The sequence below is a fragment of the Artemia franciscana genome, chromosome 18 (assembly GCF_032884065.1).
Source record: "Artemia franciscana chromosome 18, ASM3288406v1, whole genome shotgun sequence".
Lineage (NCBI taxonomy): Eukaryota > Metazoa > Arthropoda > Branchiopoda > Anostraca > Artemiidae > Artemia > Artemia franciscana.
Genome location: NC_088880.1, coordinates 20758212 through 20780541, shown reverse-complemented (window position 1 = coordinate 20780541; position 22330 = coordinate 20758212). Strand labels below are relative to the sequence as shown.

Genomic DNA, 22330 nt, shown 5'->3' with positions numbered 1-22330 from the left:
TTGTCAAGCAAATCTGTAATGATGTCATATGTTTCCAGTAAGTTTGTTTCAACTGACTTTCCTGGTTGAAACCCATGCTGATTAGGGGATAGGATATTGTTGACTTTCAGATGTTCCAGTATTGCATCATTGACCACTCTTTCAAGGATTTTTGTGACTACTGATGTGAGACTTATAGGTCTGTAGTTTTCTGCTTTAAGTCTGCTGCCTTTTTTGAATATTGGGGTCACAAAAGCAGTTTTCCAATCAGATGGGACAGATTTGGCATTAATAGACTTTTGGAATAGGTCAGACAGTGGTCCTGCGATGATGGTTGCCAGTTCCTTCAGCATTCTTGGGTGTAAGTGATCTGGTCCAGCTGATTTATTTATGTCAAGATTTTGAAGCCGTTTGAGGATGTTGGAGGGGTCGATGCTGACTTGCTCCATCATTGTGGGGGCTTCATAGCCCAGGCAGTTTGGCAGGGGGCCTTCCGGTTCACAAGTGAAAACTGAAGCAAAGTGCCTATTTAGTTCGTTTGCTACATCAGTTATGTTGGTTACGGTAGTGCCACAGGGTTTCACCAGTCTGGAGATAGTTCGACGGGAGTGGTTCTTGCTAGAGACATAATTCCAGAATTTTTTAGGATTTGTCTTACTTTCTTTGGCAAGATTGGACTCCAGATTTTCGTAGAGTTTTCTGGTGAGGTTTCTCAGCTTGTTTTGTGCCTTGGTGAATTTTGTGTGTTGCTGCAGGTCTCCTGACTGCCTGAACTTTTTCCATGACCTCTTTTTCCTGTTTATTTCTCTTTTGATGTCTTTTGTCATGTAGGGGAGGGATCTAGGTTTTGGTTTGAAACTGGTCTTTGTGTGGGCATCCTGAGCTTTCAGCAAAACACCCTTGAATTTGGTCCATTGTTCGTCAACTGTGCCACTTAGTACATTTGGCCAGTCTGTAGTGGATAATTCATTTTGAATAGCAATGTAGTCGATAAACACTTTTTTGACTAACTTGTTCTTAAGTACCTTCACTTTCAGCATGAGCTCTATAGTTAGGTGATCGTTTTTACCAAGGGGTGGTGAGTAATCAATACTTTGAACTAAGCTTTTGTCATTCAAGATAACCAGGTCAAGTGTTGTTGGGCGCTGAAGCAATCTGTATCTAGTTGGTTGGTCAACTATCTGGTGTAGGGACAATTCACTGAGGCAATTTAGGAAAGGCTGTTGCTTGTCTTGTTTGGTTGGAGTGGCACCACATCCAAAACCGTTTATCCAATTTATAGATGGAAGGTTGAAATCGCCGGCAATAAGCAGATGTCCTTTGAGGTTCGAATTTAGTGTGCATATTATTTCTGCTATTGCTTGTTCGGTTACAACTTGGGATGGGGCTGAGGGACTTCTGTAGATGCATCCGATTCTGACTGTCTCTGACTCATGGCTCCCTGGCACGCATAGATCAAAGCAAACTGCCTCAACAAAGGGGCAAAGGAGAGGAACATCAATTATCTTTGTATTGTATCCTGCTTTAGCGAGGGCTAGTGTTCCTCTTTTGCAACCCTGGGACGACAGATTTGAGAGAACTTGGTAACCTGGGATTTTCACATGGGAATCGTGAAATTTGTTACTACTGTTTTTAGGGCAGACTTCAGTCAGTAAGATCACATCGAACTTTTTTGAGTCAATTAGGGTTTTTAGTTCATCAATTTTGTTGGGCAACTGGTCAACATTAGTAACACATACACTAAAGTCAGAACTTACGGTTGCTGGTTCTGGTTGGCTTCTGTCCAGTATGGTTTTGTCTGTTGTTATTTTCACCAGAGTCACTTTCTTCCTCAACAGAAACAAAGCTCAAGTCTTCTTCTTCTTCCTGGGAAGCCTCCGCAGTTACAATAGTACTTGAAAAACTTGAATCTGCCGAATTCTGACATGACACGAGCGAATTATTAGATATAACATTTGAATTAACATTAGCAGAAATAGCTCTTAAATCGACATGGAAAATATTTGGAGAAGGATTGGATGAAGCTTCACAAGAAATATCAACTGACGATTTATCAAAACGAAGCACTAGGGAAACAAAACTATTTACATGAGGATGCAATGATATAACTAGGTTTCCATCGTGGATTGCTTTGGAGGGGACCGGGGTGGCGCTTCCCAACTGCGATGAGCAGCCTTGTTTTTTGGAATGATTTGGCCCTTGAAGATCATGAGGTTGGGCTCACCTGAGCTTATTGTTCTTTTCAACTCCTCAACTAAAGCCTTCCTCCTGTTTCTCTCTGTCTTGGATGCATCACCACAAAATTGTATATCCTCGTGGAGCTTGTGGGAGCAGTTGATGATTGACCTTTTGATGTCCAGGCTTGGGACAGTAAAAAGGACAGGAGGAGGGCGTGCAGATGGCAGAGAATTAGTAGGGATTGGAAGTCTTCTCACATTATTGATGTGAACGTCTCTGAGCTTATACTTTTGATCAATATAAGATTTGATGAATAGTTGGTCTTTGGGTTGCAGAGGGATCCCGAACGCAACAATGTTAAGGGCTCTATGTTGTCTGTCCCTTTCTTCAGAAAAGTGGCGCTGGATCTCACTATCAAGATGCTGGGTGAGATTGGCTTTGATGCTTGTTGTCTCTTGAAGAACAACTGTCTGGACTTCGGAACGCATTTCAGAGAGTGAGCATTTTTTGGACACCCGGGTTTCCAGTGCTGACACTTGTGATTTCATCTCACTGACAGTTTGTGAGATTTCAGCTTTTAATGATGTTTCCAAGTCTTTTAAAGATGCTTGGACAATTTCTTGAAAGGCCGCTTGAGATGGGATTTTATCAATAATCTCATTTTTCATGCTATCTATTGTAGCTTTTATGATATTCTCAACACTAGCATTTTGAGTATTAACAGATGTTGATCCATATTTACATGCTGGGCACTTGATACAAATATCTACACGTCTGGAGATTTTAGTGACAAGCAGACATTCAGGTTCAGGCATGTCTAGACACTCGGCACATATCCACTTGTCACACCCATCACAAAGAATGGCATAAGAATCATTTTCTAATGCAATATTGCAGGCAAGACAATTGTTGGATCCTTTTTTCGGACTTATATGAGTCCTTTTTGGTCTTCTACTTGATGTGGCCTTAATTTCGCTAGGTGGCGGCATGATATGAGAAAAAAATTGCTGGAAAAAATGCGGGCAAAAAAAAGCTTTTCAGCCAACAGATATCAATTTATCACAGGGTTTTCAGAACTTGGGGGACCTGTGGGAAGCGTGGATACTCAAATCGCCTATCCCCAGCAGTTTAAGGATGAATATCCCGCCGGTACCAATACGGCTCTTCGTGTTTGTTATTGCTCTCTTCTGCACAGGTTTCCCCAAATGCAGAAAATAAACGATTCAGCTTACGTAGTCTATGGCTTTATAAAAAAAATAAACAGATACTTCACAAATTTGGACCGGCAACACTGTAAAGGCAAAAAAGGAAGAACGGGAAGATGTGCAATACCCTGGAGAATTGAAAATAAAATAAATTGCCCAAAAGTCTAAATATATCACTCACAGCACTGAGGTAGGTCCCTTAAATCAAAACCTAGGGTATCACAAGACCTGGGAAAATGCAAAAAACAAAGAAAAACAGTTATATCTCACAGTTTAATACATATATATCCAGGGTTCAAATTTATACAGCCACATGGATTTGTTGTTGTTGTTGATGATGAGTCCCTGAATTCTCAGTTTGAATCAGTGGAATGGCTTCAATTTTTTTCAAACATTTACTAATAAAATGTTGATAAAAAGTGGAAATTCACACAACTTGAGTTAACCACAGAAACAGAATGCAACTACAGTATTACTTCAGAATTTCTCAGCTTCTCAATACCAACCAGTCACAAAATATAGGTATGTTTTTGTATAGGGGTTGCATATATTTGTCCATAAAATTACCTTAACTGTTATATATACTGCTATTGGTGCACTGGATTCAGGATCCTTTGTCTGAGAGGATGCAGGTTTGAATCCCAGTGTACCCAATTGTTCAGTTTGGGACAAGGGTCAGTGGCTTGACTCTGTAAGCTTAGCCAGAGTTACCCAGCTCTAAATGGGTACCTGGAGAAATCTGGGGAAGTTAAACAGGAAGGGTGTGCGAAAGCATAGGATGGTTGGCCCCCAACCTCCCATTGCACTTCCTGGCTGAGGGGCCAAGAAACAGAGGTAAGCACCACCAGCAGGGACTGTAAAGTCTAATGCTGTATCCTGTATCCTATAGCCTACTGCTGAGGATTTTTATAATTATTTTGATACATGCCATCAAATCGTATTTTAATTATTAGTTGTTTATAAACCAAAACTTTTACAGGACAATGCTCTTACTAAATGCTAAATCTGAGTCAAATTTCAAAATTTTATTTTTCTGCTCAACAGACATACCATAATTTAAAATTTGGATTGAATAAATGAAAATCTCAAGATTATAACAAATTAATTAGAAATCTACCACAGCATGAAACCCTGACAATTTAAATCACCAATCTATACCTATGAATACAAAAATAACAAACACATAGCCTAAATATTTGTTTTTAGAGTATTTCAACTCATATACTTAGTTTGAAGCATATACATACATGCATCTTTATTAGAGTTAATACTTTTATGACTTTTGGTCTTTATTCAAATATTTTAGGATGAATAGAAGAGGAAATACTAGCAAAGATCTCTAAACTGACAGGACTCAAGACTGACAGGACTAGCTATTATAAACATTCACCAAAATACTGAGGTAGACATAGACCATGTAATAAATAGATATGGCAATTGTGGAAATACAGAAATAGACTTTTATTATAAACTTGTGAATTCTGTAACTTAAGCAATATATATATAACTTTAAAAAGTAGAAAGATATGCTACATTGATATGAAAAAAAATTTGGATTTGTAAATTTTTGAGATTTCGTCAAAGTTGACATTTCTTATTAAAACACGCATTTTTAAAAAGAAATAGTGATTATTTAATGCTTTATTGCCTATATTTAAAACTCTCATTTCAAATTTCTTCTATGTATTTATATCTCTTCATTCTGTTTTTCTTGTTACACCCCCAAAAAGAACTAGAATTTAATGTTTAATATATATTTTATGAAAATACAAGTTATATCTTTATCCTCATTTCCTACTTTTCATTACTATCATAGTTACTAAGCAGTGCCTTAAAGTTAAGCAACATGTTAAATGGTCTGACCTATACAAATTGTCACAAAGAGTGCATGACCCCAAAAGATGGTTCAAGATCAATCTTTTTTTGACAATATAAAGCTTAACTCAGTTGCTATAGCAGTCAGAAGTACAAAGGCAAAAATTATGCAGAAAGTATTAAATTTTTTTATACATTGTAAACAGCTTTTTATTTTTATTTTTTTATGCTGGGGTGGTTTTTATGGCACTTGATATTAACCAAGTGACATATAGTGATCACAAATTCTGTTGGTCTATCAGTCTGTCCTGGTTTTGCTACTTTAGGCACTTCCAGGTAATTCCAGGACAATGAAATTTGGCAGGCACATCAGGGACCAGACCAGATTAAATTAGAAATAGTCTTTTTCCCGATTTGACCATCTGGGGGGAGTGGGGGCCCTTTAATTCAAAAAAATAGAAAAAATGAAGCATTTTTAACTTACTAATGGGCTATGGGATCTTAATGAAATTTGATGTTTGGAAGGATATCGCGTCTCAAAGCTCTAATTTTAAATCCCGACCAGATCCGGTGACATGGGGGGGGGTTTGGAGGGGGAAACCAAAAAACTTGGAAAATGCTTAGAGTGGAGGGATTGGGATGAAACTTGGTGGGAAAATAAGCAGATGTCCTAGATACATGATTTAAATAACCAGAACGGATCTGCTCTGTTTTGGGGAGTTAGGGGGGAGGGTTAATGCTGAAAAATTAGAAAAAGTGAGGTATTTTTAACTTACAAAGGAGTGATCAAATCTTAATGAAATTTGAAGTTTGGAAGGATATCGTGTCTCAGAGCTCTTATTTTAAATCCCAACTGGATCTGGTGACATTGGGGGAATTGAGGGGGGACCTAAAATCTTGGAAAATGCTTAGAGTAGAGGGATCAGGGTGAAACTTGGTGGTAAAAATAAGCACAAGTCCTAGATACATGATTGACATCATCTTAATGAAATTTGATGTTTAGAAGGATATTGTGTCCAGAGCTCTTATTTTAAATCCTGACCTGATCCAGTGACATTGGGGGGAGTTGGGGGAGGGGACCTAAAATCTTGGAAAACACAGAGTGGATGGATTGGGTTGATACTTGACGGGAAATATAATCATAAGTCCTAGATACGTGATTGACATAACCAGAACGGATCCGCTCTCTTTGGGGGAGTTGTGGGGGGAAGGGTTGATCCTGAAAAATTAGAAAAATGAGGTATTTTTGACTTACAAAGGAGTGATCGGATCTTAATGAAATTTGATGTTTGGAAGGATATCATGCCTCAGAGCTCTATTTTAAATCACGATCGGATCCGGTGAAGGGGAATTTTGGGGGTGGAACCTAAAATCTTGGAAAACGCATAGAGTGGAAGGATCGGGATGAAACTTGGTGGGAAAAATAAACACAAGTCCTAGATACAGGATCGACATAACCGGAACGGATCTGGAAAACACTTAGTGGGGGGAGGGTTAATTTTAGAAAATAGAAACATGAGGTATTTTTAACTTACGAAAGAGTGATCGTATCTTAATGAAATTTCATATTTAGAAAAACCTCGAAACTCAGATCTCTTATTTTGAATCCCGACCGGATCCAGTGTCATTAGGGGGGGGGGGGGGCTGGAAATCTTGGAAAATGCTTAAAGCAGAGAGATCAGGATGAAACTTGGTGGAAAGAATAAGCACAAGTCCAAGATACGTGACTGACATAACCGGACCGGATCTGCTCTCTTTGGTGGAGCTGGGGGGAGGGGGAGTAATTCAGAAAAAATAGAAAAAAATGAGGTATTTGTAACTTGCAAACGGGTGATCAGATCTTAACGAAATTTGATATCTTGAAGGATCTTGTGCTTCAGAACTCTCATTTTAAACCCCGACCAGATCCGGTGACACTGAAGGGAGTTGGAGGGGGAAACCAGAATTCTTGGAAAACGTGAAAATTGAGGTATCTTGTGAATGGGTGGTCAGATCTTAATAAAACTTGATATATAGAAGAATCTTATGTGTCAGATGCTCCATTTTCAATTCGAATCGGATCTGGGGACATAGAGGGTTGGAAGGGGGAAACAGAAATCTTGGAAAACGCTTAGAGTGGAGAGATCAGGATGAAACTTGATGGAAAGAATAAGCACAAATTATAGAGATGGACATATAATTGGTGCGGATCCGTTCTCTTTGGGGGAGCTGGGGTTTTTTAATTTGGAAAAATTAGAAAAATTGAGGTAAATTGGTGACCAGATCTTAATGAAATTTGATATTTAGAAGGAACTCATGTCTCAGAGCTCTTATTTCAAATCCTGGTCAGATCTGTTGACATTGGGGAGAGTTCGAGGGGGAAACCGGAAATCTTGGAAAACGCTTATAAATGTTGTAGATACGTGATTGACGTAACCGGGATCCGCTCTCTTTGGGGGAGTTAGGAGGTGGGGTTCAGTGCTTTGGCAAGTTTGGTGCTTCTGGACGTGCTAGGATGGTGAAAATTGGTAGGCGTGTCAGGGAGCTGCACAAATTGACTTGATAAAGTTGTTTTCCCTGATTCGACCATCTAGGGGGCTGAAGGGAGAGGAAAAATTAGAAAAATTGAGGTATCTTTAACTTACAAGTGTGCGATCGGATCAATGAATTTTGATATTTAGAAGGACCTTGTGACTCACAACTCTTATTTTAAATCCCGGCCGGCATTAAGTCTCTCATTTTCCTTTTAAAGCAATCTATTGATTCTTAGAACTTTGCTAGAGCTCATACCGTATGAGCTCTTGGCTCTTGGCTCTTCCGACCTCGTCACAAGTGCCATATGAGCTCTTAGCTCTTGTAATAACTTACTATTTATGTATCAATATTTTTGTACCATTTTAAACTCAACTGATTTATTAGAACTTTGAACCTTCACCAGATTTTAGATTAAATTTACAACCATTTCCACTACCTACCTAAAACACATAATCGTTGAGGTTCCCTTTAAATTGCAGGTGTTTCTTTATTTGCAAGATTAAAAAAGTAATTTATTATGCCCCCCCCCTAAAGAAAATCCTGGATCCACCCCTAGTGGCACCTACCTTAATTACCTTAGTTTGGACTTTGGAGCAAGGTAAAGCTCCATGCTGGATATGTCTGATTCTTTTGTTGACAAATATCTAGATTAACAGAGTATTCAGATAGCTAAGAATTAAACTTACCTCTAGAATCAGAATTTCATCCTGAATCCAAAAATGACATTTGTTTTCATAGCAAATTCAACTTTAAGCCCTTTACAGACCCTCAAAGATGGTACAATCCCCCTCATTTTAGATACAGCTTATATACCTGTATCAGCATCAATCTTGTTACCTTAAATCACATTATCCAGCAAATAAGGTATTATATTTAGGTGCTGGCTAGTGAAGATATTGAGCCAGCACGTTGGCTGTATCCCATTCTTGAAGCCATGGCGTGAATGACCAATCTTTGTCCTCCTTGAAGGCCTCCACACTAGGGGCTGAGACTGCTCCTTTGCCTAGGGAGCTCCAGAGCCATGCTTCTGTTGATAGGAGAGGATAGGAATCTGTAACTTCTCCAGGCAGATGGGTAGTCCAGGCTTTTACAACCCTCTTTTGATTTTGTTGACACTCTAGTTTTTAATTGTTGTCTTTATTCAATGGGGTTGCCACACACATACCAAATTCCAGTGTTGGTGAAACAAGTCATTTATATAGCTTTGGCATCACCTTTGCTGACCTACTGTGGGATGATCTAATTACAATTCCCTGGGTTTAGGGCACTTTGGAGGTGACTGACTGAGCATGTTGGTCAAACTTCAATTCTTTTTACTGCAAGTAAGGAGCAACATTAAAACTTAAAACGAACAGAAATTATTCCATATTTGAAAGGGGTTGTCCCCTCCTCAACACCCCGCTCTTTATGCTAAAGTTTGACTCTTTGTCACAACTCTACTATTTAAAATAATAAAAAAAAACTTTAGTGTAAAGAGCAAGGCGTTGGTGAGGGGACAACCCCTTTCATATATGGAACAATTTCTGTTCTTTTTAAGTTTAATATTGCTCTGATACGCTGAATCTGATGGTATGATTTTCGTTAAGATTCTATGACTTTTAGGGGGTGTTTCCCCCTTTTTTCTAAAATAAGGCAAATTTTTTCAGGCTCGTAACTTTTGATGGGTAAGACTAAACTTGATAAAACTTATATGTTTAAAATCAGCATTAAAATGCGATTCTTTTGATGTAGCTATTGGTATCAAAACTCCATTTTTTAGAGTTTTGGTTACTGTTACTGTTTGATTTGATGAACTTGCGTGAATAACCAAGCACATATTACAAACGTGAGTACTTCTGGGGCGGCAAATTGGAACATTCTGTAGTTGAAATTTGTTACCTGTAGTGCCCCCCCCCCATTGTGACTGAAGATCGTAAAATTGCAAAATACAAACCGTTTGATCTTGTCCTAGCTTCATTTCAGGGATACCCCTTATGGCCATCAATAGCTATTAAAACCACCAAAGACCAGTAAAATCAAGCTAGATATCTTTTGCTATGGCACCCACTCTGAGCATAATATAGCTGAAGCACATATCCGCAACTGGAATGACCATTTTAAAGAAGCTTGTGCGAGGACAGATAAAGATGTAAATAAGGCTTTTGAAGAGCAGCGCTTATCCCCTGACATTTTCAAGACTCTAAGTAAAACCTACTTATCACTACCCGCTAAAACTAAGGGAAAATCCAGCCTAGCACCATTAACTCAAACTTTTGCTGCAGCATCAACTTTAAAAGAAATAATAAATGAAACTCAAGAGGAACTAATGAACACTAAGTCTAACCTAATGAATGATATTTCTGGTGTCGCATCAAATACAATGAAAGATCGCCGAGCTTCGGAAATTATCAGTGAAGATATTGTGAACGAAGTTTATAATTCGATTTCCCTTGAATATAATGCCAAATTTGGAAAAAATTGAAACAACCCTTCGAAAACTTTATAATGCAGTGAACTTGCTTGAAAATAAAATTTCTAAATTAGAAGACAAGTTTGACCGACTAGAGCAGGATGCCTTACTTGATAGCCTAATTTTCTACGGTGTGAAACCAAACCCCAATTTGGAACTGAGAGAAAATCTTAATGGAGGGATAACACAAATAATGGGCTTGCAAGATTTTAAAAAAATGGACCTCTTAAAGGCTAATCGATTCCGCATGCCTGCTACTCAAACTGAAAATGTGAAAATCGCCCCAGTTCTAGTAAAATTTTCAAGCTAAGATACTGCTTGTAAAGTGTTTGCAGCAAAAAGTAAGTTGGCAAAGTCAGGTGTATTTGTTTTAGAAAACCTAACTAAAAAGCGTCGGGATCTATTAAACGCGGCTCGTAGCACCATTGGCCCAAGAAGTGTTTGGTCTGATCATGGACAAGTTCTAGCCAAAGTTCCTGGTGAAACTCGTATACACAAAATAAATTATTTGCATGAATGTATTAGTATGTGACTGGTTAATATTTTCTTGATGCGTATCCTTTCCTAAGTCATTCTTTTTTACAATTTCTTTTTATTTCGTTTCATTTTTTTTACTTTATTTACTTTTTTTTCTTCCATGCTCAAGGTTCATCCCGATAGTACCTTCTGTGCTATTAATTATTTATGTGTTTGTAATTCTTTGACAGGTTTTTCTTTCGTAATAGAATTAGGTAAATATTTCTTTTTTGTTCATCTGGTGATTTAAATGGACTCCAAGTAAAACCAGCTTTTGTCAATATTTTAAGTCGTGAGACACGCCTTTGCGAGCTTGAAAATAATTCTTTTGATCTAATTAGTATTGTGAATAATTCGGTGGGTCAGGTTAATCAAAACCTGATTAATATAAACCCTGTTTGTAATAGTAAATATGTTTCGGACTTGGGGGGAGAGGAGGTTACCAAAGGAAATTATTCTCTGACTGCACTTCAGCTTAACATTCAGGGTCTTTCCTCGTCAATAGATAATTTAAGACAAATTGTTTCGGATGGACAGCCTGATGTTGTTGGTTTGTGCGAGACACTTTTGGATTCTGGCAATGAAATGCTATTGGATATCCATGGCTACAAAATGGAACATATAAACCGCTGCAAGATGGCTAAAGGAGGTCTTGTCGTGTATATATCTAGTAATTTGCATTATTGCTTGCGGGATGACTTATCAAGGAATTTTGAAGGTATCTTTGAGTCACAATTTATAGAAATTAGAGTTAATGGTATTGATCTAATCATAGGCAATATTTATCGTTCTCCTAGTGGCGCGGTTTCGTTTTTTCTTCGGAATCTTGAGGAAATACTTGACATAATATTGAAACGTCCGTGTCAGTTAATCATAATGGGTGACTTTAATATAAATTGGATGGATTCAAATTCTTCAGCTTCAGTTGATTTTCTTTCAACCATGCTTGCCGCAGGAACTCTACCAACTACATCCATCCTCACACGAGTACCTAATGTTACAGCTTCTTTGATTGCCAATATCTTCTGTACGCTTTGCTTGAAGGAAAACTCAATTTTAGTTACTGATATCTCCAATCATTTTCCCATATATTCTCTGTTCAGTTTTAATCGGGGAAGTGTTTGATTCCTATTCTATTAGGTTTGATGAGAATGAGTTATCTCTTCTTGGTTCTAAATTAGCGAAAAATTCGTGGAGCTTATTTGATAATGATAAGGATTTTTCTTGTTTATTTGAGTCGTTTTATGGAACCATAAAAGAGGCTATTCTTAGCATTTGTAAAGTACCGCCTTCTAATCGCAGGTCTAAAAGGATTATTCCTCTAAACCCATGGATGACATCCGGACTTCTCAAAAGCTGGAGAAGGAAAAATAATCTCAGGAGGTATTATAAATGCGCTACACTTTCAGCGGGTGCTATTCGTCTTTGTCAATTCAAGATTTACTGGAATATATATAATTCCTTGTGTAGGAAAGCCAAATCTCTCTATTATCTAAATAATTTTGCTGCGTGTAATAAGGTTATTCGTAAAACTTAGAATGTAATAAATTCTGTGCTTAAACCTGGTTCTCAGTATAGCTCTTTACCTATGAGTCTAGTCATTCGTGATGAGACTGTAGAGGGTGAGCTTAATGTCCAAGAAGCATTTACTTCATTTTTCGCTAGTATTGGTAAGAATATCGCTTCCACAGCTACTTTATCTCGGTCTAAGTCGGACTTTAGATCTTACCTCGGGCCGTCTTGTGTTAAGTCTATGTTTCTAGAGCCAGTAACAGAAATTGAAATTACTAAAATTGTTAATGGCTTTAAAGACTCGTCTTCATCTGGGCTAGATTCTATTCCTACTAAGGTAGTTAAATCTATTCTTCCTTCAATAGTTGTGCCTCTAACAAAACTTGTTAATCTTTCATTTAAATATGGTGTTTTTCAGGATGCTCTCAAGCGTGCTCGGATTATTGTTCTGTATAAAGGTGGACCAAGAAATGATCCAGCAAATTATTGACCAATTTCAATTTATCAGTATTTAGTAAAATCTTCGAAAAGGCTATGCTTTCTCGTCTCCTTAAATTTCTAAAATCTAAAAAGTTTTTTCATGATTTTCAATTTGGTTTCCGAATGAAGCACTCCACTGAGCATGCCTTTATGACCCTTTTGAATTTTATACATTCTGCATTGGAATCGGGATTAATTCCGGCTGCTATATTCCTGGATATTCGCAAGGCCTTCGATTCCTTAACCCATGAAATTCTTCTATCGAAGATGTCTCATTTTGGCATTAGGGGTAATGTATTTTCTTGGTTTCAATCTTATTTAAATGATAGGTTAATTTCTGTCGATCCACTTTTCCGTTCACCTTCACAAGTGAATTTTGGCTTCCCTCAGGGATCAGTTTTAGGGCCAGTGTTATTTTTGATTTATGTAAATGATCTTTTTTACGCAGTAAAAAAGCAGAAACCTCTTCTTTGCTGTAAACTCTGTCATCCTAAACCTTTCCTTGCCCATAGTGCCAGCTATAGTTCGCCATCTTCTGATGTCCTTGTTTGTTTTGCTGATGATAGCACACTCGGTGCTTCGGGAAACTGTGAATCCGAGCTTCGATTAAACTTGGAATAGTTGTTTGAGAGAGTAATTTCATGGCTTGATGCTAATTATCTTACCCTAAATTATTCAAAGTCCATTTTTTGATATTTTTGCATGTTTCTCAGATTTATGCCTAGTTATCAGAAATTTATCAGCCAAATGGGATAATTCATAGATCTAAAGATCGATATGTTCGTTTTTTGGGTATCTTTGTTGATGAAAACTTGTCTTTCAAGCGTCACATTGATTTGATTAAAATGAAGATATGCAGGAGTCTCGGTATTTTAAGGAAACTCAAACATATTTTCCCTGGATCAATTTTGGAAATCCTTTTTCACTCCTTGATCCGATCTTAAGTTTCCTACTGTCCAATAGTATGGATGTCAACCTTTCCTTCGGTGTTAAAACCACTTTCTAAGGTTTATAATAAAGCTAGAAACCTCATTAAGGAAACTAACCGTTCAAGAGTTATCCCATTACTTGATCTTGAGTCACTGTATATTCTTTCGTGTGTATGTTTTACTTTTTCTCAGCTTAATGGTGACCCGTCCCCCCATCCCCAAAGTGTTCAGCCATCTCTCACCTCTGATCAGAATAATTACAAGCTTCGCAATACCGAAAATCATATTCAAGTTCCTTTTACTTCTTGTGTAAGGTCAGACTTTAATCCTTTAATTGCGGGTTATATTGTATGGAATAAGTTGCCCGAATCAGCTCGAAGGTGCCACTCATTCGGTTTGTTCAAGAAAATTATTAAAAATTCTTTGGCTTCTTAGAAATTATTTTATCTATTTTTGTATGTGTATATGCGTGTATGTATGTATATATATATATAGGGATGGGGCCTAGGTGTCCTCCATTTTTTTGGTCACTTAAGAAGGGCACTAGAACTTTTTGTTTCTGTTAAAATGAGCCCTCTCGCGACATTCTAGGACCAGTGGGTCGATATGATCACCCCTGGGGACAAAAAAAAAACATTCATCTGTGATCTCTCTTCTGGCAAAAAATACAAAATTCCACATTTTTGTAGATATGGGCTTGAAACTTCTACAGTAAGGTTCTATGATACGTTGAATCTGATGGTGTGATTTCCGTTAAGATTCTATGACTTTTAGGGATTGTTTCCCCCTATTTTCTAAAATAAGGCAAATTTACTCAGGGTCGTAACTTTTGATGGGTAAGACTAAACTTGATGAAACTTATATATTTAAAATCAGCATTAAATTGCAATTCTTTTGATGTAACTATTGGTATGAAACTTGCATCTGACCTATTCTGTAGAATAGATTAGTTTTAAGAAGTAAGCTCATGCTCAAAGTAGCTGAAGAATAGCTGCATTTATTGTCATTTATCTTTGAATTGATATTATGCATTGTCTCTTCTGGACTAAATACTAGGTTAAGTAACAAAAGACTACTACTGTTCAGGACTGTTTTGTAATATTACATCCGTATCGTCGTAGTTGCATCTTATCCCCTACCCCCTCTCCTAAGGAAGCCATATGTAACTTTTGAGTGACCTATATAGAAAACTTTACTGATTCAGCTATGCTAGTTGAAAGACAAGTAAACCATTTTAATTGCATTTCAGCATTCTTTTCAAATTTAATAATTGCTACCATTCCAATTTACTTGAAAACGTGTTATAACAGATAAATGCTCTGAAGCCCTAAAATAATTGTTTGTAGCCTAAATCTTGCCCTTTTTTTTAGATTTAAAGAAGTTAAGCATAAAAATTGTAGTTACTCCTGAGTCAAATTTAAATGTTTTTTTATCTGTCACTTTTTAATGCATTTTCTAGCTTTTATTTCCTAAAGAGACTGAGACGGAAGTATGTGAGAAGGGAATTGTAAACCTCTGGCTAGGCATTCTTGAATATAGAGATTTGAATTTTATGCCTGTCTTGCTTTCCAGCCTTTCCACTCCAGAAATGGTAGCAAAGGGTGCAATATGGCACTTTACCGTGATGTTATCAAGAAGAATTTGTACTGGAGAAAAAGAAGAGACACACTTGTTTTCACTGACTAAGAGGACTGGGAGGGATAGTATTCAAGACTTTGGATTGTAAATCCCTTGTGAAGAGTTTTGATTCTGTAAATAGGGTGCCATGGATGTATAGTGTATGGTAATTTTAATCAAAATAGAAAGTACTATTTTTTCACCTATTTCATTTGGTCTAGTCATTATTAGCTGTTGCTAGAATGGTTTTGAAAATGTGGGATAGAAGTAAGCTTCTATCCAAAAAGTTGAGTTCTAAACAGAAGTAAACTAGTTTTTAAATTGGTTATGATTGTCCTAAAAACCCAGAAGGAGGAGAGATATTTCTTGGATGTAATTAAATTGTCTTATAAATTGGGATGTAACAGAAGCAGGCAATTGTAAGACAGTGTAGCTACTAGGCTTAACTCTATGGTCATGAATAGAATCAATCAATGAAAATGTAAAGAATATGTTTTTTTTAATACTATTGAAACAATATATAGTGCAATTTTGGTTTGTTGGTTTGCTTTCTGCTTTATCTATGTACACTGGGCTTAAGGCAAGGGAATTTTTTTTATAATTGATGAAATGCATGCAAAGGTTAAATGATTACTTCAAGACAGAAGTTCAGGTTCTGATGTTGCTTTGACATGGGGTCAGTGGTGCGGCTCTGTAAGCTTATCCAAAGTTAACCAATTACAAATGAATACTTGAAGAAATTCAGTGAAGTTAAACAAGATGGGTGTGTTAAAGTAAAGTATAGATGGCACCCAACCCCCAATTTTACTTGCTGTCTGAAGATCAAAGAAACAGAAAATAGTACTATCAGTAGGCATTGGACAGTCTAGGGCTGCATCCTTTACCTTACCTTTTATGCATTAATATTGTGAGCTAGCAGAAGTGTGAGCTCACTTTGTTAAACAAAGGTAATCTTCGGGTTCAGGTAGTTTACTTTTATTTCCTCTTGCAGATGTTAATGGATCCTTATGTAGATCTTGATGTGGCCAGTCTCACCTTAGATGATCCTGAGACAGGGGAAATTGTTATAGATGAGGAAACTGGAGAAGTTCTCTATAAGGAAGCTGTTGTTCAGGAAAATAGGTATTTTTTATGTTTTAAATCCTTCTTTCCTTCTTTTTTCTCTCTTTTGGAAATAAATTTTCTGCTTCTTCATATTTTTTTTGGGATAGTCTGGGAATTTTTTCTTTGGTTAATTGTATTTATTTATTTTTGCCTAAAAAGTATAGGCAAGATTACTATACTACAATGGAAAAACATCCATAGGGGAGAAACAGTGAACTATTAGAACTAATTATAAATTTCTTGGGATGACAATTCTTATTTCTGATTTCCCTTAACAAGTTTAATTTCTATCAACCAAGTTCTGTGGCGGGTTTCTTATTGTAGTCATGTATGCAAAGCTGTTGCTGGTATGCTCTCACTGCCTTGCAATTAATATGAAATACAAAATTTTTCGCCTGTTTGTGAGAAAAATACACTTTGTTTTGGACGCTAAAATCTGTGATGAACACAGAATACAATTCAGCTTTTTAGAGGACCAATAGTTGACTAAAAAAAAAATTCAAAGAACATGGAAAAGTTCCTTCTGTAGAAGTTACAGATGAAGAATGACTGTAAACACTTATTACTGCTATTGTAAACAGTCCATTGCAAATGCTATAAGGAAGAAATCAAAGAAACTCTGGCTCAGGCACAGTTGCACCACATAGAGAATGCAATACATAGAATTTACTTTTTTATGGTCATTGATGGGTCTAAATCAGACACTTTTCAAATTCAAATTCATTTTATTTAAAAAACATTCGACGGACAGAGCCGATTATTAGTTTTTATTGTCATACACACACAAAAATTCGTCGACAAGTCAAAATTAACATTCACAAAATTATAATATATACAATTAACAATAATAATTGTCACATACACACGAAAATAAGTCAACAAGTATACACAAAATTATAATATATACAATTAACAACAATAATCCGGATTAAAAAGTCGATCCAGCATTAAACAACTTAACAAACGAGGGCACAAAACTAAGCTCATAACGAGCATGTGACACAGTCACAGGTTGAAGTTTTGGTACAGGCTCTGCAACGGCCCTGAGTGGCCTTACCCGTGCCGGTTGATGTTGGGGAGGAAGGATATTTCGGTGTATAGGGCTGGACAAAATTTTATTACCAAAGGATAGGGCTAGTTTTAAACGACGAGATTGAAGGGTTTGAAGTTGAAACTGATTAAGGAGGGATATGTACGGTATTTTGGGGGCTTTTGAGATTACTAGGAGGGCACGGTATTGCACCCTCTCAACCCGGTCCGACTGTTCCCTAGTCAGCCCGAAATGCCATACAGGGCAACAGTATTCAAGTGTGGAACGTATAAAAGAGAAATAGATGCGTAGGAGGTGTGGTGCAGGGATTCCATGGCGAGCCAACAACTTTAGAGACCTGATGGCCAAATTAGCTTTTTTTAACATGCCATCAACATGTTTATTCCACTTCAGATCTGAAGTGATATGAACGCCGAGCAGTTTAATTTCGGTCACGTGACTGGCGCTGGGAATAGGTGGATTAAAAACTGGCGCAGATTTTAAAAAAGAAAATGTTAAAATTACAGATTTATCAAAGTTGACAGTCATTTTGTCCACCTTTGCCTCTTGACATATATCTTTCATTAATGAACCTGCTCTGCTTGGTAGGTTTTTCCGACAACATTCAATGAGCGACAGATCGTCGACATACTTCCAGCGATCGTCCAGTGTTGTTGCCAAATCATTTATTATGACAAGAAACAAAAGTGGTCCCAAGAGGGTACCTTGGGGAACTCCACAAAAAATGGGCAGTGGGTCGGAGTAGGTGGACTTATATTTTGTCCGTTGACATCTACCAGAAAGAAAACTAGCAATTAAACGTACAAGGAATGAATGTACACCTAGTCCAAGAAGTTTTTTTTACAAGAATTTTGTGGCAAATTAAATCAAAAGCTTTTCTTAGATCTATTGCAATAAGATTAATCCAAGAATCTGGTTCATCGAGTTTTTGCAAAATACTGTCAATTATACTTACTAAGTAATGAGATGTAGATGTGTTTGGCATATTTCCAAACTGCCTTGGATCAATTTTGTCCAGAATACGGTCTTTCAGCCATGCTGCAACAAAACTTTCATACACTTTGCTAAAAATGGGTGTCATAGTGATCGGTCGGACACCCGAAAAATCATTGGGCGGATCTTTTTTTGGTATTGGTGTAATGAACCCATTTTTCCAAATTGATGGATACTCACCTGTTTTTGTCACCTGATTAAAAAGGAGTGTTAGGGGGCCACTAAGATAATCTGGAAATGCTTTGATGAGATCAATGGGAATATCTACAGGGGTAATGCTTGTTCTTTTAAGCCTTTTTAATTTGAAAAACACCTGGGACTCTGATATCAAAGGGAAATCAAAAGACTCAGGAGGAGGGGTGGGTATTCCCACGCTCAGCAAAGGTGGGAGGGATTGCACAATGTTACCCATATGTTTATTAAGGGAGTTGGCTGTTACGACGTCATCTTCATCAATGCCAAAATCGATTCCTTTTTCCACCTTGCCCGTCATCCTTTTGATTCGGTTGTACCACTGGCTTGGTTTGGACTCGAACAGATGATTAACTTTATGTTCTACATATTTGTTCGCGTGTTTTCGAGTGACTTTTCTTAGTTTGTTTTTCAACCTGTTGGCTTGTTGGGTATTACCATGACGGAAAAGCTATCTCTTTTCCATTACCATTTTCTTAACTTCTTGTGTAATATATGGTCGATCTGACGAGAAACGTTTTGTTGACTTCTCAGGAAAACAGGCCTTGTAATTATGAAGCAAAGCTTCTTGGAAAATAGTAGCTTTTTCGTTGCTACTTTTAGCATCTTGGAATTTTTCCCATTTCTCGCAGCTTAACCATTGGCCAAAAGTCAGAAGTCCCTCACTTGTGATTGGTCGACTGATAGTTACAGTTGTAGTGTAATCGATTTTAATGGAACAGGTGGGGTTAAGTTCAAGAGAAAAGTGGTAACTTCCTCCAATTGGAGCCCCGGTCGTAGGTATGTTGTAAAATTCGTGCATATTTGTGGAAATTCGGTCAAGGGAGGTGCCACCTTTGGTTGTGGGAAAATTGACGAGCTGCTTCAGGCCGATTCCGGCGTCCAGGTGATGGAGCTTTAATTCATTGGCATCGCCCATCATGAAAATTCCGCATGATGGGTATTTGCCCAAAACAAAATCCGAACTGAGTTGTAGCTTTTCTACGAATGCTTGGCGGTATTCACTCGTCTGACCCGGCGAGTAATAATACACGCAGAGAGCAATACCAGTGAATTTCCGGGGGAGACGTCGTGGTTTCTCTGCTGAGATAGCAGCAATTACTGTGAGCTTAGAAACAGCTTCACAGGATCCTTGGTTCCCACCCAAGATCATAATTTACTCAAACTCCCTCTCTGCTTTGCTGCTATTAAAACAAAAGCAAACTGAATTAGAGGACTGCTGTACATTGCCTCTTAAAAAGATTTCAACAAAATGGTTCTACTATGAAATTAAAATTCATTCCCGGCTATCTTGAGATCAAAGGAATCATCAGAATCAATGAGACAGCTAAGAACGTGGCCACAGACCCATTCACTTCAGGGGTACTCTCTGACGGAGACTTAGATGCATTTTTGGCACTACACAATTAAGTTCTATGTCATCCATTAAGACAAGGAGTGAAATCACCATATATCACCAAATAAGAAGTCATTTAGTTTACTTTACCTACCATGCCTTCTGCTGTGGATTTTAATCTCACAGCTGCAATAATAGATATCATGTGCTCAGACTTGGACAAGCAAACCCAGAAAAAGATTTACTTAGCTGTTGTGAGTTCCTACAATCTTGCTGTCTACTAGGTACATTATAAGCCACTATCATTGCTCGGACCTTCTTGACAGCATATTTTGTCAATACCATTCCTAACTTCAAATACTAGTATAGATGAACATAACTAAAAGTGAGATTCCAAGCTCGTTTTGATTTCAGTTCTCAAATGAAGACTGAGGAGAAATATTTGTAAAATAAGGAGTGCAATCCCAACAGGATGCATCACAATGATGTAGCAGACTACATCTGTATCTTCTCTTGAAAATTGAACATGCTTAAATGAGCTAGTGCCCCAAATTTTCTATTTTAATAAAGAAAAAGACACTTGAATAAAAGTAAATGCAGTTGATCTTCCGTTTTCTTTTATGTCTTTTCTTTTTTAATCTATTTTGTAATTTGGCTCAAATTTAACCTTCAATCCAATACGTCAATCATAAAGATTGTTTTCTTCTTGTCTTTTGACACATTGATATTTTTTCCTGGCTCATTACCAGCTATATATTTGTATCGCTAATTGTATTTTATTCCTAGTCGAGGATACTTTAATGATGCTGGATGCATATTTCATTGTCTTTTACATAATCATTTCAACTGTTACCTCTTTTCTGATTCTTGGATACGTTATGTCAAGCCACTTAAAAGACATCTACGATTTCAAAGTACTGTTTGTTTGTGTGTTCTCTTACTTAATAAGAACATTGAAATATTTTATATTGAGGAAAAACCTTTGAGTGTTTTTCCTCTTTACCCCAATGTGCTCTGTTCATTGTGACCATAATGCCAGTTTTCATGATGGCTGTAAGAATTGCATGTTATTGGATCTATGATTTATTTACTACGGGTTGAATCTCTTCTTGGTATAGACTTGGAGTTGTTTTTGTTTGTATGAATGAAGTCATTTTAAACAACATGTACCAGATGTAATCAATATTGTAAACGAGGTATGCAAAGGATTTGGAAATATGCAGTTGGTATTGGGAGCTGGTCAGTGTTGGTAGCTTAGCTTAGATGTGAGTACAAATAAACTTGTCTACTTGACAGGTATACCTTCTGAAATTTTGACAAAACAAAGATTTCCCTTAATTTTCAGTTATCAGTTTCTTTTCCTCTGGTTTTAGTTCTGAAAATGTTCCTTTTTAGTCTCAGAGCGTAAACTTTGTTTCTAAAGTGTGACAGTGAGTCTTGCTGTAATAATTTAAATACTCTGGAACATTTTGTTTGCTCACTTATTACTTAGTTTATTTTGATATTTTAATTCTTATTTCATTACGAAGATTATGCAAAAATTGTACTTATATTACAAGTTATAAATCTTTTTGGTTTTCTTTTTGAAACGATACAATTAAAAACCAAAAACCACAATCCTTTAAAAATAAAACCTTTGCTCTTTTTTTAACCCTTGTGTTGTGTTCTCTTTATATCAAGTATTAGGTACAGGTTATTTCTAGCACTCCTTCTTATAATTATGTATCTTTTTTTTCATATATTTTCTCCAGACTCTGTTTAAAACGGTTACATCGCCCTCTATTTCTAGAAGATTGACCACTTGCAGTTCTTCAGAGATAGATTCAGAAACTGGAGAGCCCTTGGATGTGCCTATGCAGAGATCAACTTTCAGGGTAAGATTAATCATTGCTTTCCATAGGTGTTTCTCCACTGTGCTGCAGATTTACTTGCTTCATGTAGTTCATGATTAAGAAGTATAATAATTTGTTCCAGATGTTATATCAAGCCCAACTAGCCCTTAATTTACTACAATTTTGCACAAAGCCAAAATATTGTGCAATGTATTATGGTTCCATTTCCACTGAACCCTCTTGCACTTGATTCCAGGTGCAATTGAACTCCCGTGTAACTGAACGCCCATGCAACTGAACCCTCGTGCAACTCAACCCCATTTAACTAAACCCGAATGTAACTGAACCCTCGTTAAACTGGAGCCGCGTGCAGCTCATCCCCACGTTTTAACTGAACCGCCATTCAACTGAATCCTAATGCAAGGTAGCCCTCAGTCAACTCAATACTCATGCAATTCAATCGCATTCAACTCAACTTCCGTGCAGTTCAACCCTCATTTCACTAAATCCTCATTCAGCTCAACCTCCATTTAACCCAAACCTGCCTGACTACATTCAAATCAACTGTGTTCAGCTCAGCTATCCTCAAATCAACAATATAACTAAAAAGTATAATTCATCCCGTTTT

The 22330-nt window shown here is 37.2% G+C and overlaps 1 protein-coding gene across 1 annotated transcript in view; it reads left to right on the top strand.

Annotated features, from left to right (window-relative positions):
- LOC136038739 (uncharacterized) overlaps window positions 1-22330 on the top strand; it is a 42473-nt gene that overhangs the window by 2960 nt on the left and 17183 nt on the right. Inside the window, exons 2-3 of the mRNA XM_065722101.1 lie at window positions 16186-16316; window positions 21660-21744. Coding sequence (XP_065578173.1) covers window positions 16186-16316; window positions 21660-21744 — 216 coding nt within the window. The remainder of the gene's footprint in view (window positions 1-16185; window positions 16317-21659; window positions 21745-22330) is intronic.